Source organism: Lepidochelys kempii, chromosome 1 (assembly GCF_965140285.1).
Source record: "Lepidochelys kempii isolate rLepKem1 chromosome 1, rLepKem1.hap1, whole genome shotgun sequence".
NCBI lineage: Eukaryota > Metazoa > Chordata > Testudines > Cheloniidae > Lepidochelys > Lepidochelys kempii.
This window is the reverse complement of record NC_136380.1, coordinates 195,402,769-195,422,411: the sequence shown is the minus strand read 5'-3', so window position 1 is coordinate 195,422,411 and position 19,643 is coordinate 195,402,769. Positions and strand designations below refer to the sequence as shown.

At 41.0% G+C, this 19,643-nt stretch overlaps 1 protein-coding gene across 4 annotated transcripts in view; it reads right to left on the bottom strand.

Moving 5' to 3' along the window:
- The window catches only part of CBLB (Cbl proto-oncogene B), a 194,754-nt gene that overhangs the window by 30,110 nt on the left and 145,001 nt on the right, over positions 1-19,643 (bottom strand). For all 4 annotated transcript variants that reach the window (XM_073306566.2, XM_073306576.2, XM_073306585.2 and 1 more), the window contains exons 11-13: positions 18,127-18,312; positions 11,089-11,454; positions 3,134-3,228 (exon numbers count right to left, since the gene is read on the bottom strand). In XM_073306566.2, the coding sequence (XP_073162667.2) occupies positions 3,134-3,228; positions 11,089-11,454; positions 18,127-18,312 (647 nt within the window). The remainder of the gene's footprint in view (positions 1-3,133; positions 3,229-11,088; positions 11,455-18,126; positions 18,313-19,643) is intronic.

Genomic DNA, 19,643 nt, shown 5'->3' with positions numbered 1-19,643 from the left:
CTGTTCAAGATGAAAATAAATGCTGAAATATCACAATTTTGTCTGGAACAAAATTTTCCATTTTTAACTATCTCTGAAATAGTCACTCTAGCCAATATTGTTTCTCACACAGACTGTGGGAATCAAACATTCAAATATATGCATGTACTGTTCTGTGTTTATTTGAAACCATGATTGGAATATACATGCCTGCGTTTATTACAATATACAGATGTCCAGTTTCAATATTGAGATATCTAGCTATAAGCAAGCTTCCCTCTCTTTCCCATGCTCAGACAACAATGAAAATGGCTAGAGCATATTGTGTTTAGAAACTACCCAAAATAAATTCACCTTTGAACTTGGATTAAATGCAAACAATTTCAACTCAAAGGGTGACTTTTCCAGAAAGTTGTGAGCAAATGAAAATGCGTTATAATTAAGGCTGCATGTTTGTCAGAGGTCACAGAAGTCATGGACTCCATGACTTCTGGGGCAGCTGGTGTGCCTGGTCCGGGGGCCACCTGAGCAGCTCGGGCAGCACACGGTCAGTCGCACTGGCCGCTGCTGAGGCAGTCTCGGGCCATCAATACCCCCCTCCCCAGCAGCAGCAGGAGTTTGGGTGTGGAGGGGACAGGGGTTGGGGCACAGGACAGGGTGAGGGCTCCGGGTAGCACTTACCTGGGGGGGGGCTCCCCAGAAACTGCGATATCACCCTCCCTCAGCTCATAGACAGAAGTGTGGCCAGGCAGCTCTGTGGGCTACCTTTGCCTGCAGGCACCACCCCCTCCAGCTCCCACTGGCCACGGTTCCCGGGGGGTGGAGGCAGCCTGTGACCTGTCTGACTTTTACTAAAAATATCCAAGACTAAAACGTAGTCTTAGTTATAATTAAAGTGTCTCCTGTCAATTGCAGTTTTATTATAACCTTTATGTTTTGGTAAAGAGTGGCAGAACAATGACATTCTGAGCTACATTCACCCTTAATGCTGTTTCTCTTCCTGCTGTGCCTAAATGTTACAGCAAATTGGGTTTACAAAGATTTCAAAAGACTTGGCAACGTCACATTCTACTGTTACAATTCTTTTTCTTTCAATAGATGCTAAGTACGTTGACAGATGTAATTATTTTATTACACAACTACAGCTACGCTATTTCAGCGCCTAAGAACTACACAGTGTAGGGGGGCTGTGACATGTCATTCCATGTTCTTTATGAAAATATGCTTTTCGTATTGACATAACTGAGAGATACTTTATGCAAGATGGCTCATGTGAGATATGATTGGAAAAGTTATGGATTTAATGAATGTGATTATCCTATTTGTATGCATGTATCATTTCTGTATCTGAAATTAGGAATATTGACAACGTATCCGTATTTCAGCTATGCTACTTTGGGTGACGCCCACTGCCAACCCTTCAAGTACAACAGTGGAAAAGCCAGACAGTGCTGATGGCCCATCAACAAGGACAATGGACAGTAAAATAGCTTAGTCTTCTTGTGAACCTATGGGTCAGCCTGTGAAGAATGGCTACCAGGGCCTTACAGAGTCAGGTGGTCTTGTCACCTGGATATGAAAACATTACCTGGGACTTCTTGTAACTTCCCCCAGTAAAGGACGGGGGGTGGTGTGGGGGGAGGCAAACTAGGGAAACAAAGGACTCCTGTCTTATGCAAATCCTATTTAAGGGTGGGGAGTGAGGTAATCCGGGTCGTCAGGTCTCCCCTGCTACCCCACCCAAGAGGACTCCTGGAAACAACTATGACTGAACGGGGGAAAGAACTGGGCACAGGTTAGAAGGGCATCTGGCCAGTGAAGATTATTATTAGATGCCATGTTTAGGGAGAGAACGCGCATGTAACCAGTTTCTTTAGCGTATTAAGCTTAGTTTGCGTGCTCTCTTATTTTCTTAGTAATCTGCCCTGTTCTGTCTGCAACCTCAACTACTTAAAATACACCTGCTATAGTGAATACATTTATTTCTGGTTTATAATATAACCCAGTTTATGTGATTTCTACCTGGGGGAGTGGGGGTGAGAAATTGTGCATACCCTCTTCCACCTTGAGGAAAGAAGAGAATATAATATATCTTTGTGTTTGTACTCCGAGAGAGGCGGACATCTGAATCTGGAGCAAGTCCCTTAAGCTGCGTCTTCCCAGAGCTGATCTGCAGCTGGGTGTGGCCCTGCCTATGTGTGTGTTAGAGGAGGTTTTAAGAGCCCAGCTCAGCAAGACAGGTAAAAGGGGGAGCCCATGCTGGCAGAACAGATACACTTGGTGGTATCTCAGTACATCAGGTGACTTCCCGTCACAGGGGCCATCAAGTATTGTGGGATAATATGATTTACAAAGAAAAAAATCCAGAGCATACAACTTATTTACAAAAGAAGGTTTGGAGTGCTATAGAATCCATTGCTTCTGTAGAAAATCCTGGCGGAAATCACAGCCCAATCAGAAGATTCACTTGTTGCCGAGAGCAACATCTGGCATCAAACAACAAATCATGCAACTCAAAGCTTAAGAGATAGCCTGCAACTTGAAATGACAAAATTCACCAGGCCACATTCTGGCTAGTGAGAGGAAAGTGGCATCTGCTGATCCCAACTAAATGGGTGCCCATGCTGTACTCTGCAACAATGGCCATACTGTGGGATCATCATCTGGCCAGCAGGAACTGCAGGTAAAGCATTAGATGCAGGAATAAGCACGGAAAATATAAACACCATTGCTGGGTTGGGAATGATACGTGCACACGCACGCACACACACCACACTCTCTACCTCTAGACATTGTCCTATATCTCCTCTAATGAACAGCTTTGAGTAGCTTCTCCATGGGCTTAGGAGGGGAACTGAAATAGGAACGGCTAACTTCTATTCTGCACTCCCACTGCTAGGAGCCTATACACAATGCCTACCAGAATTCATGCCATTTTACTATAAAAATGTGTGATGTGTTAAATTAGCACTACAATTACTCCCACCTAGTCAACACAATTTACCTTTGAAAAACCCCATTCAAGTTCATGGGAAACACATCCACCAGGAGAACTTCGTTAATGCTCTTTTTTACAGTGGCTCAGAATCAGTGCAATTATCTATGTAATTAATGCATTTCTTTTATAATAAAACACCAGACAAAGATGACTTACTTCATACTAGGGAGGATGGAGGCAGCTGTGAGAGGGGGTGAAAGTCGAGGAGGGACATCATATTCTTCATTTCCTAGATGGCCATTTGAAAATTCCTGAAAAATGGACAGAAATGTTACTCGGATATTGTTACTTATATAGCATCACAGGAGTGTACCGTTTTACAAGTTCAAAAAGATCTACTCGCCCATCCCCCAGGAGTTTGAAGCCTGAACTGATGGACACAACGTAAACACTTGCTGCAGACTTGTGCTCCTAAATCTTAGCTTCCATTAAATTATACATAAAGATTGAAACATTAATCAAGTATTAAAACTCATGCAATGTTAACTTTGAGAACTGGCAGACAGACTTAAACAGCAATGCAGAGGTGTGAATGGCCTTGTTCATAGAGATGGGGTAAGCCAGAAACCTAAAGATGACAATTTAGATGCCAACTGGTGAAAGGGCTAATATAAGGCCTCTCCAGAGCTCAATGGCATGGCATTTTCATATTGGTTGGCTACTCAGATTGAGTAACATGACACCTCTACTAGCCATGAGACTGGACTCATGCAACATTACTACAAAGCTATAATCGGAACTGTAAATGTAAACCCAATACTCTTAAAATATGACTCAAATTAAAGGGCTTTCAACAAGAGTCTAGCTGGATGTAAGGGTTGGTGCTTTCTCTATGTGAATTTGGATGGGAAAACAGTCACTCTGTAAACAATATCATGGACTTCTAGAGCTCCTGTCACTGGATCACGTCAAAGCAATTTACCAGCACTTATTAAATTCCCACCTCACCCCTTTGAAGTATGTATAATATCCACTTTACGAAATAGAGACAGAGGTTAAGCAGCTTGCCCAAAGTCACACAGCAAACAGACAGAAGAGGCAACCCACGTCTTTCAACTGTAGTGAGTTAAATCACAAATCATTCCTCTCTCTTCATAATACAAGTTATATATTTTCCAAGTAAAAGAAAGTTAAGTTACAGTAGAGCAGCTCAGAGTTAGACTGGTCTAAGAATCACTACTGAACCTCTTGATAAAACTGATTACAGTAGAATCAGGAATATTTTTCTTAGGTCATTGCAAAGGCCACAGCTATCTAATGTCTTAAAAATTATAGCTGGACAGCTTTAAATCATCGTCTTCTACTTATGGAAAAGATTTCTCAGTTTTCATGAAAACCAGGTGCAGATCGTTAAGAGTAAAAAGGTTTTAGGGCAAGATACAAAGCCCACTCACCCCAATAGCCTTAGGATAGGGCTGTCAGTCAAATCTCAAAGCTATATGTTTAATTTTAAATATATTTTTAAATATTTTTATGTTACAATACTTTTGCTTCACATTTGATAGCCAAAAATGTAGCAACATGTGCTAGCAATCAATATCTTCAACTTGTGTGCCTTCCTGCAAATAAAGAATACTGAAAATACAAAAATGGTAATTTTTCAGTTTTAAAAGGCAAAGCTATACAATGTTCAGGCAATAGATTTTAAGCCCCAGGGGCATTAAAAACACTTAACTCACATGAAAAAGGTAGTCTCTGATATCAGTAGAGAAGTCGAACATTCCACTCTGACAAAGGGCATGTTCATTGCCTTGATGCCTAATTTTAGAACCTACAGTTTTCAGGCGTATACAGCGGATGAAAACCAACTCCTCAGAAATAATATTTTCCTAATTAAAAATACAACATTTTTTCACCTGCTTGAAAAGCCAATGGAGTAATTCAAAACAGTCTTCATTGGAGAAAGTCTCAAATTAGTAATTTTAAGTACTTGAGAAGTTCTCTATTTTACAGTGTTAAAGGTGATCTCCAGTAATTACTGGAAAATTATGCAAGTTCTCTTTATCCCTCTAAGGCACTCTATTACCACCTTAATTTTCAAATCCATCCTTTGGAATTAGCTGCTCAAGTACTACAATATAGGCTTTTAGCTATTTGTTTTGTCTTGTTTTAAAAACAGAGTTAGCAAATAAATAATGGATATACTCTGTTTTCATGAAAGTATTCTTCTCACGTGTCAAAGGACCAAGAAATTCAAGCTAAAAAACCTGAATACACAAATACCCGTTAATCAAAAAACAAAACTGAACACTAAAAAGGGAGGGCCCAATTTAAGTTAGGATACACACTTTTCCAGTTAAAAGAAAAAGGAGTACTTGTGGTACCTTAGAGACTAACAAATTTATTTGAGCATAAGCTTTCGTGAGCTACAGCTCACTTCATCGGATGCATACTGTGGAAAGTACAGAAAATCTTTTTATACACACAAAGCATGAAAAAATGGGTGTTTACCACTACAAAAGGTTTTCTCTCCCCCCACCCCACTCTCCTGCTGGTAATAGCTTATCTAAAGTGATCACTCTCCTTACAATGTGTATGATAATCAAGGTGGGCCATTTCCAGCACAAACCCAGGGTTTAACAAGAACGTCTGGGGGGACCGGGGGGGGAGGGGGTAGGAAAAAACAAGGGGAAATAGGTTACCTTGCATAATGACTTAGCCACTCCCAGTCTCTATTCAAGCCTAAGTTAATTGTATCCAATTTGCAAATGAATTCCAATTCAACAGTCTCTTGCTGGAGTCTGGTTTTGAAGTTTTTTTGTTGTAATATCGCAACTTTCGTGTCTGTAATCGCATGACCAGAGAGATTGAAGTGTTCTCCGACTGGTTTATGAATGTTATAATTCTTGACATCTGATTTGTGTCCATTTATTCTTTTACGCAGAGACTGTCCAGTTTGACCAATGTACATGGCAGAGGGGCATTGCTGGCACATGATGGCATATATCACATTGGTGGATGTGCAGGTGAACGAGCCTCTAATAGTGTGGCTGATGTTATTAGGCCCTGTGATGGTGTCCCCTGAATAGATATGTGGGCACAGTTGGCAACAGGCTTTGTTGCAAGGATAGGTTCCTGGGTTAGTGGTTCTGTTGTGTGGTATGTGGTTGCTGGTGAGTATTTGCTTCAGGTTGGGGGGCTGTCTGTAGGCAAGGACTGGCCTGTCTCCCAAGATTTGTGAGAGTGTTGGGTCATCCTTCAGGATAGGTTGTAGATCCTTAATAATGCGTTGGAGGGGTTTTAGTTGGGGGCTGAAAGTGACGGCTAGTGGCGTTCTGTTATTTTCTTTGTTAGGCCTGTCCTGTAGTAGGTGATTCTGGGAACTCTTCTGGCTCTATCAATCTGTTTCTTCACTTCCGCAGGTGGGTACTGTAGTTGTAAGAATGCTTGATAGAGATCTTGTAGGTGTTTGTCTCTGTTTGAGGGGTTGGAGCAAATGCGGTTGTATCACAGAGCTTGGCTGTAGACAGTGGATCGTGTGGTGAAGGCTACTAACCTACTGACCGCTATTCCTACCTACATGCCTCCAGCTTTCACCCTGACCACACCACACGATCCATTGTCTACAGCCAAGCTCTGCGATACCAACCCCCCTCCCCCTCCGCCCCCAAGACGTTCTTGTTAAACCCTGGATTTGTGCTGGAAATGGCCCACTTGATTATCAAACACATTGTAAGGAGAGTGATCACTTTAGATAAGCTATTACCAGCAGGAGAGTGGGGTGGGGGGAGAGAAAACCTTTTGTAGTGGTAAACACCCATTTTTTCATGCTTTGTGTGTATAATAAGATCTTCTATACTTTCCACAGTATGCATCCGATGAAGTGAGCTGTAGCTCACGAAAGCTTATGCTCAAATAAATTGGTTAGTCTCTAAGGTGCCACAAGTACTCCTTTTCTTTTTGCGAATACAGATTAACACGGCTGTTACTCTGAAACTTTTCCAGTTATATTGGCAATAACTACAAGGCCAAGTGTAATAATTGACCAATTTAATAATTACCAAAGCATTGTATTTTGGGAATGCAGTGTACCTAGTTTGTCATTTTAGTCTTAAACTGAGTTTAGAGACTAAAAATAAGGGGAAGTGTCAAAACTGTGCATTACTGATATAGGTATAACACATTAAGAGCAAATGAGAAAACTTCATTAAGCCTCAAATTCCTAATGTCACTTTACAAATCAACTGTAATGTCCTCATAGAAGGAGGATGCTAAGAAATCCCTTGAGGGTGGGGTTTTTTGTTTGTTTGATACCAACATTCACCTTTGGCAAAGAATTTTCCCATGTGAATTGTTCATTTTAATCCACTTTTATTTGAGAGTGGTTTGCTGATGTGTGACAACAATAATGGAACAGTACACAGATACAAAATAAAAAAAAGACATTGCTTAAGGGACAAATTTTAAGCCAGTCCTCCACATAATTTATTAAGTGCTGGTTCTGAACTTATTCGTGTGCAAAACTGCATACATACATGCCTCTGCATTTTACAGGTGCAAACATTTGCAATGTATACATTAAAAATTCTAACATTGACATGCACCATGATTAGAATTTGCACGTGTAAAACCCAGTAGCACAGATGCATGAAAGCACCCACATAATTTTCCACATGCACAAATCAAGGCCTAATGGCTGAAAACCATATCCTACTCTTCCAGTGAACGAAAACTCTGCATAATGTATTCATTTTCCTGAAGGATGCAACTGCACCTTTTGTGAAAGCTGTATTTTATGAGACACAACCACAATGATACTTGTGTAACACAAACTTGGACTTCTGACAAGTTTTATGATGTGCTCCACATTGATGTTGGCCACAGAGATGCTATATTTTTGCTTTAGGTACCTTGTAATAGCAGGCAACTGGGTAAATCCCTAAGGCTCTGTCTGATGTTCTATATTCACTGAAAGTATATTACCAAAAATAGTTTTTGCTGACTTGTGTGAATGCAAGTTTGCCACAGGAGTCAATAGGAGTCATGGACATGCATCTGAGGGCAACATTTGACCCTTATGGAAGAGATACTCTATTATTTTGAGACATCTAAATATAACCTTACATCAAACCACTATAGAGGACAAGACTCACAATCACACTGGAACAAGAAAATTAAAATTCAATCATTACTAATGTAGAAGAACAGCTCTAATATGGGATGTTTACTCTTAGATAAGAAGCAAACTGTATCTGACCTTCTACCTCCAATACCAGGAGTACCTGCAGCACCTTAGAGACTAACAAATTTATTAGAGCATAAGCTTTTGTGGGCTACAGCCCACTTCATCGGATGCATACAATGGAACATATAGTAAGACACACACACACACATATATATACACATACACACAGAGATAAGTTGGAAGTTACCATAGAAACAGTGAGAGGCTAATTAGTTAAGATGAGCTATTATCAGCAGGAGAAAAAACTTTTGTAGTGATAATCAAGGTAGTCCATTTAGACAGTTGACAAGAAGGTGTGAGGATACTTAACATAAGGAAATAGATTCAATATGTGTAATGACCCAGCCACTCCCAGACTCTGTTCCCACAGTCTCTACGCAAAAGAATAAATGGACACAAATCTGACATCAGGAATCGTAACATTCAAAAACTGGTAGAAGAATACTTCAACCTCTCTGGCCACTCAGTAAAAGATTTAAGGGTGGCAATTTTGCAACAGAAAAGCTTCAAAAACAGACTCCAACGAGAAACTGCTGAGCTTGAATTAATATGCAAACTAGATACCATTAACCTGGGTTTGAACAGAGACTGGGAGTGGCTTGGTCATTACTCATATTGAATCTATTTCCCCATGTTAAGTATCCTCACACCTTCTTGTCAACTGTCTAAATGGGGCATCTTGATCATCACTACAAAAGTATTTTTCTCCTGCTGATAACAGCGCATCTTAACTAATTAGCCTCTCACAGTTTGTATAGTAACTTCCAACTTATCTATACATTCCATTCTATGCATCTGATGAAGTGGGCTGTAGCCCACGAAAGCTTATGCTCTAATAAATTTGTTAGTCTCTAAGGTGCCACAAGTACTCCTGTTCTTTTTGCAGATACAGACTAACACGGCTTCTACTCTGAAACCTCCAATACCAGCTACTGGCCTTTAGATGGCCCTATACATAACTGTTCTCAGGAACGATTCGAACAGTACAGTAAACATGCATCATTTCTTTTATGAAGCTTGTAAGACAGTGAAAGGTAGTTAAAATAGAAGCACATTCTCCAACTTAACAACTGTGCTGGATATTGTTTCCTGTTAAGATTCATTAAGATATCAGCAGAGATCTCACTAGATTTTCATTGCTTTGTGTACTTTTTCTAAAGCGATTTTTGATCACATCAGAATGTCAGCTATAACATGGCTCTGCCTCACCCACCAATTCCATAGCTTTCAGCATCAGGACTCTAGTACTAAAAAGCAGCATTAGAAGTTTGTTCCATTTTCAAAATTAATCACATTTATTTGGACATATTATATGTAATTTTCCAGAGTTCCTATAATGGATCTTGAGCCTACTTGCAATTTTGGAGGCAGAACTCACTGGCTCAAACTGCTTGTGGAGCTAGAAATAATTTGAACAGATTCGTGCCACACTCTGTGGATTGGGCTTAGCCACTTGATTCCCTTTCTTCTTGATCCTAGTATGGCAGACAGCCCAGGGAGAAGCAGCATAAAGCCAAAGCCAGTCCCTCCTGCACCTAGTGTATGGAAAGGGAGCTCTGCTAGTTTTGTGGACAGGGGAAGTTGCCCATGCCACACCATACTACTCAGGAGAGAATCACACTAGCCTCTCCCTCCGTCGGGCCACAAGAAAGCCAGAGCAGCCCAGGGCCTCGAAGGGAAGTTGTAAATGGCATCACCCTCCATCTTCCAATCCCCTTCACTATAGAGGGCCGATGAGGCATCCTCTGAGGCTGGCTCCTTCACATAAAAAATTACTATCTCCAAGCTACCCATGTCTGCCTTACCAGCCACTGCTGGTTACTGCAGCTCCAACAGCAGGTGCCCTCTATCTCCCTGTGGAAGGCCACAGAAGGAGTACAGAGAACCAGACAAAGATCCAGCTGCCAAAATGGATGTTATTGCAATTAACTGCAACAAGAATGAGCAGAGATACAAGCATAGCTCAATTCTAGTTATCCTAATACTGCAACCTTATGGCTTTCCTTCAGTGAGGTTTACAGGAGTGATATCAAATTGAGAATTGCAGCGCATGAGGTTGTGACTAAGGGCACTTTGGGTATGTCTACACTGTGACGAAATACCTGTGGCACGGCGGCAGCTGGCCTGAACCAGTTGACTCAGGCTTGCGGGTAGCAGGCTGCAGGACTATACAATTGCAGTACAGATGTTCGGGCTCAGGGTGGAGCCTGGGCTCTGAGACCTTACGATAGGGGAGGCTCTCGGAGCTTGGTCTCCAGTCCAAGTACATACACTGCAATTTTATAGGGGGACAGCCCCAGTGCTGCAAGCCCAAGTCAGTTGACCCAGGCTCAGATACTTGATGCTGTGGATTTTTTAATCACAATGTAAATGTGCTCTTTTTACTGTTAAAAAAGGCAATTTATACATTCGATTTATATGTATATACACACACACACACACACCCATATACAAAGTATCTGATAATTTGTTCTAAATTTTTTTAAATGTATAAGCTTTTACACATTTCGTGGTTTGCTGTGGTTACAGAGTCCGCAACTCATCTAAGACTGGAGCACTTATCAATAAACGTATGTGTAACTTTAATATGGTATTTCCAAAGCTGAATGCCAGACAACATATAACTGAGGTCAGTAACAGCACCAACTCTATGGATCATTTGTGAACGGTTTTTCCTGCACTGCCATTTTTGTGATGGCTTCAAGTTAAAATTAAATCCTAACTCTGAACCTCATTTACTGCTGCTTTAAATTACAGAATTTAACAAGCCTCTCTTATTTACAGCCTATTAAGTATAGACAGGAAAGCTTCAAATGAAGCAGATCGACATCAGCCAACATAAAATGGCACTCTAACCAACATGAGATCTTCGCATTGGATTAACACATAAAATTAGGCTTCACGCTCTGTGCCACGCATTGCTTACCTTGGCACCTTCTAAAGGCAAATCATGGCGTCTATGTTTTCTCATAAATACTGGGTCAGAACCCATTCGGTTGTGCCTTCCATTTATATTCAAACTTGCAGTGAGTCCTGGTTTGGGGGAATTGTCATTTAGGATTCGACATCCTATTAATGGATTTGTCCCAAACACATCTCTGGGGCACCAGGCTTCAAGTGGCACAGGCTGGTCTCTGGAAGGCACACTTTCAGGATGATGCAAATGTCTACTTATCCTGTTGTCCAGCGGGATTGGAGGGGGTCTCTCAGGTGGAGGTGGAGGAGGATCTCGCAAGGGAGGTGGTGGTGCTGGGAGGGGTTTATCTTGTTTCCTCACCATACATGGAGAAGACTAAACAAAACCAGAAATTAAAATAAATTAAGTCTACGGATGCACAACTCATGAAAACGTACCGCTTTACCTTTTTTGTCTAAGGGAAAACTTCAGGTATAGGCTAAGCAGGCATTTGTCTAAGATGCGAGATATTAAGATGGCATTATAATAGTGTTGGGATGCCAATCCCAACCCCCTTCTTCTCCAGCAGTGGGGTTCTTGATCAGAAACTCTCTCTTCAGAAAACATGTTCCTCTTTCTGCCGGGGGGAGGGAGGAGAAGGGCTGGTATCTCTAGGTGATTAAACTTCTCCAGAATCCTCCTTTGCTCTGGCTTCCACAATATCTCCTTTGAAGCACTGCTACAGGTCATGCAAAGGATTCGGAGACATATTTGGGAACTCAAAATGTCTTTTGCAGAAAACAGCATTTTTGGAGTGGGGAATAATACCGTAAAATGGACTGGGTGGTGAGGGAGGGAAGGAGCATGGAGCAGCAGCGGTTAGGGACCAGGAGGCAGAATGGACAAGTCCCATTTTTGTTTAGAACGCATATGCACCTACGGTCAACTCTGCTCTTTACATGCTGTCATAAATATAAAGGGAAGGTTAACCACCTTTAAATCCCTCCTGGCCAGAGGAAAAAACCCTTTCACCTGTAAAGGGTTAAGAAGCTAAAGATAACCTCGCTGGCACCTAACCAAAATGAACCAATGAGGAGACCATATACTTTCAAAGCTGGAGGGGCGGGGGAAACAAAGGGTTCTCTGTGTGTTGTTTTTGCCGGGACCAGAGCAGGAATGCAGGTTAGAACCCCTGTAAAGGGCTAATAAGCAATCTAGTTATGCATTAGATTCTGTTTTGTTTAAATGGCTGATAAAATAAGTTGTGCTGAATGGAATGTATATTCCTATTTTTGTGTCTTTTTGTAACTTGAGGTTTTGCCTAGTGGGATTCTCTATGTTTTGAATCTGATTACCCTGTAAGGTATTTACCATCCTGATTTTACAGAGGTGATTCTTTTACTTTTTCTTCAATTAAAATTCTTCTTTTAAGAACCTGATTGCTTTTTCAATCAGGGAGAAAGATGTGGGGGGAAGAGATGTTTCCAAGCGGGCTCTTTCCCTGTTATATATTTGTTAGACCGTGGTGGTGGCAGCAATAAAGTCCAAGGGCAAAAGGTAAAATAGTTTGTACCTTGCGGAAGTTTTAACCTAAGCTGGTAAAAATAAGCATAGGGGGTTTTTCATGCAGGTCCCCACATCTGTACCCTAGAGTTCAGAGTGGGGAAGGAACCTTGACACATGCCATCTATTACTAGAACAAACTTGTTCAAGTCACACTCAGGTAACATGCTCACTGTATATTTGTGCTTGCAGTTCACACACAGTACATTTCCTCTGTCAGAGCATTTTCTTGTTCAGATTTGAACAGCATCAGAAATTAAATAAAATATATTTTAAAATTGTTCGCAAAAATAATGAACCCAAGTATATTTTAAAAAGCAGGAAACTTAGTGATCAAAGGAATATATCTATGGAGTTACAAAGCTCCTATAAAAGTAGTATATGAGAAAAAAACTGGATTTTCATAAGAATTAAATTATTAACACCACCTTGCAAAATTATGCTCATCAAATCATCTGAGGTGTCCACCACCCCCGAAATCATTACTATTAATCATCATGGTAAAAGGTAGGCAAATTTTGTGCCTGGACGGTATAGCATTTTGCAAGGCTGAACTGTTTTTCTGAAAGATATGCTCTAGGAATAATTTTGGGTTAGTTTTATAGCCTGTATTGCAGTAGAACCTCAGAGTTACGAACACCAGAATTACGAACTGACCAGTCAACCACACACCTCATTTGGAACCGGAAGTACACAATCAGGTAGCAGCAAAAACAAAAAAACCCCAAAAAACGCAATTACAGTACAATAATGTGTTAAATGTAAACTACTAAAAATATAAAGGGAAAGCAGAATTTTTCTTCTGCACAGTAGTTTCAAAGCTGCATTAAGTCAATATTCAGTTGTAAACTTTGGAAAGAATAACCGATGTTTTGTTCAGAGTTACGAACAAACTCCATTCCCAATGCGTTTATAACTCTGATGTTCTACTGTATACAGCATGCCAGACTAGATCATAATGGTCCCTTCTTCCTGGGGAATCTATGAATATTAACACTACAAGAAAAATAACCCACAATTTTGCTGAAAGGAAGAAAGCACTACAGTTAGCCTTACTCTGCAGGTACTCCCTCAATGAATTTCAAGGGCAACAGTCTATCACACTAAATACTAACTTATTCCACTAGTAGACCCCACAGAAATAAGTGGAACTACTTCTAAGGTGCTATGCAACGTGAGTAAAAGTGACTAAATCTAGCTTCTACTTAATGAAAAAAAAATCAGTGATGAACTTTCTCAAGAAGGCTACAAGGTAGAGCTGGTCGAAAAATTTCTGTCAAAATTGTTTTTCCAGGAAAATTGGGTTTTTAACTAAAAATATGTTTTTGTGGAAAGTGTCTTTCTGTGAAAAATTCCAACTTTTTGTTGCAAAATTGGAAATTCAGTGTTTGGGTTTTTGTTTTTCAACTAAAAGTCAACTTTTTTTTTTCCAACCAGCTTTACTGCCAAGTTTTTAACAAAATGTAATTTTCTACTAAATAGTGGTATTTGGCTGACGTAGCTGAATTTTTTTGGATTTCACAGAAAAACAGTGGACTATATACAATACTGAAAAGTGCATTTTCAGTGTGGGGTGCAAAGAATTCAATATATACTCCAAAAAGAAGGAGTAGTGTGTCTCTTTCCCTTTGTACTACACTAAAGAGAGGTTACTCTGCGTCAGGGGTGCATGCACCTCTCGAGCCCTTGGATCAGAGATTTTCAGTTAGAGTCCGTTCAGTCCATGCATGGGCCCTATGCCTCCTTGTGACGAATACCCTAGGGGTGCATAGGCAAATTGCCCTTAGTTCCTTCTCCACTTAAACATCCCCTAAAGAAAAGTCCGAAGCAGAGGGGAAATAGGACAGGTAGTGGCGAACCCACAGGGGGACACATCTCAAGAACAATTATTGCACAAAATGAGTAACCTCTTCTTCTTTGAATAGTGTCTTTATGGGTGTTCCACTTCAGGTGACTTCTGAACAGTAACCACAGATGGAGGAGGGAACTTCACAATAGAGTGCAGAACTGCAGAACTAAGTGCTGCATCAGAAGTGACAGCATGGATCAGGGAGTAATGATTTGAAAAAGTATATACTGAAGCCCATGTAGTGGCCCTACATATTTCAGATACTGGTTCATTCTTCAGTAATGCCATAGGGCAGGGGTGGCCATACTGGCTTGTGAGCCACATGCAGTTTTTTTTCCCATTAAAGTGTGGCTTGGGGAGCTCCCTAGCAGCCCCGGCCTCCTTCCCACCTATCAGACTGGGGAGGAGAGTGGTGGGGGGAGGGGCAAGGCAGAGGTCCCAAGCTCTTCAAAGGGGTGGTGCAGTAGGGATTTCTGCCCTGCAGGGGCGAGGGGGAGTCTCGGGACTTCTGCCCTGCGGGGTGCACCTGCCAGAGCTCGGCGCTTCAGCTGGAGTGGGGCTGAAGCCCCAACCCCCGGCTCCCAAACTTCTGAAGATTGTCGTATGTGACTTGGAGGGCCAGTAAGTTTGCAGTCCCTTCCCCCCACCACCACGGCAGGGGTGGCCAATCTGGTTGAATGTGCTCTCTCTCTTTGGGGGTGGGGAATGAATACTCAGCATCATACCAAGTGACAATAGATCCAGATATCCATCTTGATAGTACAGATTGAGGACCCCATGGATCTATCTGTGAAGGAAGTTAAAAGCCTAGGTGACTTCCTAAATGGCTTGATCCTATCTGAGTAGAAGACTAATGCCCTTCTAATACGTAAACAGGATTCCTGTAGAGAACTACGTGGTTTTGGGAAAACCAATGGTAGATGAAAGGATTAAAGTGGAACTCCAATAGCATCTTGGGTAAGAATTTAGTGTGTGGACCATAAAAAGGGTGGGATTTGCCATCAAGGCTCCAATCTCCCTAACTGTATGGGCTTGCTACTAAAAAGGCTGTCTTCATAGATAAATGCAACAGAGAACAAGTTGCCATTAGTTCAAATGGAGAACTCATAAGGTAACTGAATACCAGTGTAGCCATTGCGGGGACCCATATAGAAGTGGAAGTGGCATGCAGGATTGGTTTCACCACCCTTGGTAATAAGCCTGATGGATTCCTGAAGGGATATGTTGGAGAATCCTCAAAAGAAATAGAGGATATTAACTGGAGGTCTCCTTCATCCTCCTCCACCTCATCTAAAGAAGGAGCACGCACAGAAAACAGTGGAGAGTCCTGTGGTACCAGATGAGGTAGTCCAGGGCTCCAGGTCTCAGTATCGAAAGACACTCAGTACCCAGGAGTGGGTTCATGCATTATCAGGAGGTCCTTAGTACGTCTGAACTCCTGCAGTACCAAACAGGGGATCGGCACTGATTCGGAAGCCAAGGCCAGTCACCAAAGCTGATGGTACAGCCAATAGTGGACATACCAAAGCAGGCACTGATGGTGTCTAGTGCCATTTCTTGCTCGGTGCAGAGGGTGCTAAATGCCTGGGTACAGACAACTGAGCTGAATGCATAGGTACTGACATTTGGCTGGACTCAATGGTGCCAGTTCTGAGTGTCTATGCTTGCCCTCCTTGCTGGTAAAAGATACCAAGGCCCTAACGGCGCCATCTCTCTCCTCATGCTCTGGGATTTTACTGCCCCGGTCATACCAGAGGGGTGTCCTTAAACTTAACAGTACCAAGTTGAGAGATTAAGCCTTCAGAGACTGTAGATCTCTCGAGGAACCTTGACTTCTTCTGAGCTGGCTCCTTAAAGAGCCTGTCCGTGCTCCTCTTTTTGGAAGTCTTCCCTGAAGCCTCCAAAGTCTCACCTTTCTTAGGGGAAGTCTGTGCCGATGTAGAAGAGGCACTGGATCTGTCAGGAGACAGATGTACGGGGGGGCAAGGGGGGCTCTTGATGTGACTCAGAAGCTGGCCAAAGGGAGCAATCTCCATGTTTTTCCTTACCCTGGACTTGAAGGCCAGGCAGAAGCTGCACATCTAGGAGACTCCCCCAAGCAACGGACATGTTAAAGAGGTATAGACTCTCGGAAAGAAAGGCAACATTTGAAACCTGACAAGCCAGGCATGCCCTGCCAGGAAAAAAATCTTCTCTCAGCTTATCTAGCTAACTATAACATAACTATATATAAATATAAAGACAATTGTAACCACTATAGGAATATTAGAAAAACTGAGAAGTGCTCAAGGCGGACACGCTAGGGCTGCATCTCAGGCCAAAGCAGTTGAGAAGGAACTGAGGATGGTTCATCCTTACAACCCTATATAGCCTCAGTAACCAGCACAAGGAGGTATAGGACACATGCATGGGTTGAATGGACACTGCTAACTAAAATCTCCGAACAAGGGCTTGAGAGCATATATACACCTGAAGTGGAGCTCATAGGGCCACTACTCGAAGTTTGTGCTACTGAGTGAATTTGAGCATTAGCTGTAAGACCATAGCCTCTTTAATTAACTCTGTCATTTAGCTTAAACTGGAGCTAAAAATGATAGGGATGAGGAAACATTTTTATATACCTCATTTGTTTTGGCTAAGTATTATGCTGCTAGAATTAAATTTAATTTCAAAAGAAAGCTGAGTGTCAAGTGTAAAGGCAAAATGCTGATAAAAGAAATAGCGTGTTTATCATTGGACTACCATGCACACAAACATACAAATACAGATTTCAAAACAAGCCTTCAAAATTTAAGCTAATTCTTACATTTGTACACCAATTACAATAAAATGGTTCTCTCATAATAGAGAAAATTCAAGACACTTAAATCCAGTATTTTATGTATGTTCTCCTTCAGACTTTCAAGTAAATAATTTTTAAAACTGTTCTAAATCACCAGTTTTCTTCATACACAAACTGTATGTATTCATTTTGTACAATTTATTATTTCCTTTTCTAAATCCACTTGAAACATGGATCCTAATTTATCACACCTTAAGTTTTTGATAGCAAGATATTTGCATAATTTTTTCTTGCTAGGACATTGTGTAAATCATCATTTGATTACAGCATGCAATTTTAATGCAGATAATGACCTTTTAAATGTACTTTTTAGAGTACTTTCAGTTGCTGTTTAATGTTACTAATCAGGGACTATTACAGGGACTTGTTTCATCAGAGTAGGTCAATACCATGGTTTTAAAATTGTGAAATATAATCATGGGGCTAATCATGTGTAACATTGCCATCAAAACAGAGAAATATAAGCTTGGAGCTAATCCTGTGTGACACTGACATAGTAAGAAATCATGTTTGTGTGTCATTAGCTGATTCTACAAGACGTCCTATAGGGGGACGGCCATCAGGTCTGATCCAAGGTTCACTGAAGGCAACAAGTATTTCCACTGATTTAAAGGAGGCTTCGATCAGGCCCTTATTTAGTGAATTCTGGCATGTTAGAATTACATAGGGACTTGGTAGAAGGCCTAGGGGATATTTTGGATATAACAAATTAAAAAAATGCACTAGCCAATCTTTAAAAAAAATGCACCTTAAAACTAACAAGCATCATCTCTCATCATTCAGTTTGACAGAAACATACTAAAATAAGATTTACCTTTGGTGAGCCAGTAGGGCTGGCACAAGGTGACCGTGCTACCCCCTTCTGAATGAGATCCAGACGGGGAGGCACCGGTGGAAGACTAATATGGGGAATTTGCCCGGGCTCTGGAAGTGGCTTTCTTCTCTGTGCAAGCGGAGAGGATCCTGGAGAAGTCACTGGTGAATTCTGTCTCTCATTGCACTTCAATACAAAAAAGAGCATATTACAAGTGTTTACCTGATCCATTAAGATTACAGCTTTCATTGCTTGATTAAGGCATTTGATATTGGAAGGTGCTTGCCATTAGCCATCTGCTAGAAGTGCTCATTACCCCACTTTTCCTGATTAACAGACACCCACTTTGCAAGGACAGCATTATTTAATGAACTGCTCTAATGTCACTCTTACTCCAAGTTTTACTGAGACCCAGTTTAAGTTAGATTATTAAAAGATTTAAAAACAGACACAAAGAAATTAGATTATACATTATTGCAGTAGCTGAAACAGAAAAGAGGAGCAGGGATGGAAAGTTCACTATAGTGTTTTACTCTTGGTAAATGTTTATTTTATACGCAGCATCCCATTTAGGATTCTATTTATTATTTTTAAAAGCTATTCAATGAAGACTGAATCTTTCACTTACCACACTACATCATAGGTCATTTTAAAATCACACTTCAATATAAAGCTGAATAAGTTCTTCTAAGCTTTCAGTAAACAAAATCTTCAAGCCGGGATGCATCAAAACAATCATTTCTGATTCATTTGATTTATAAGTTTCCCTTGACCAAATTCAATTTATGTAAACCAATATTACATTTAGTATAAGTTTTTTTTAATGTCCACAGGTGACAAATGTTAAGCTGATTTTTGTCTCAGCCTGTTTCACAAAATACACATTGCCATTGAAAATTAAGTAGTTTTCTTTTAAAAGGCTAATCTAAATATAGAAAAAGGAATGCAAATGTACCCTGTAATCTAAAGATAAATCCAATTCCCCAGGTTTCAATCCTCATATTAGGCCCTGTCTGTGCTACTAATATACTCAGTTTTGCAACCCATTCCTGAAACTCATCTCATTTATAAACACAGACATTTTAGTTATATCTATACAACATCTTTATTCAAAACACAGATGTGTGTAATACTTGTAACACCATATTCTGGAAGGAAAAGACAGAATACTTGGGGGACATGCACACAGAGCAGCAGCACCTGGAGTGCTGGTGCACTCTGGAACTCAGACCACACAGAAGGCCAGGAGCCTAAACAAGTTACAGACGCATAAACGAACATTCCCGCCCCACCTCTAAAACGAATACATAAAGACAAACACTTTCCAGCATAGGCTGCTGGCAGAAGTGAAATACCAAATTGCTAGGACAGATCAGTTAGCTGTAAAGTTGTTTTATTATGTTTTGTTTTCATCTAATCTGCGCTTAAATAAGAGTCTTGCACACGATGAGATACTGACAAAGGCTAGATAATCTATCTTCCGTCATGAACTCAGGACTTGACTACACTTGAAACGC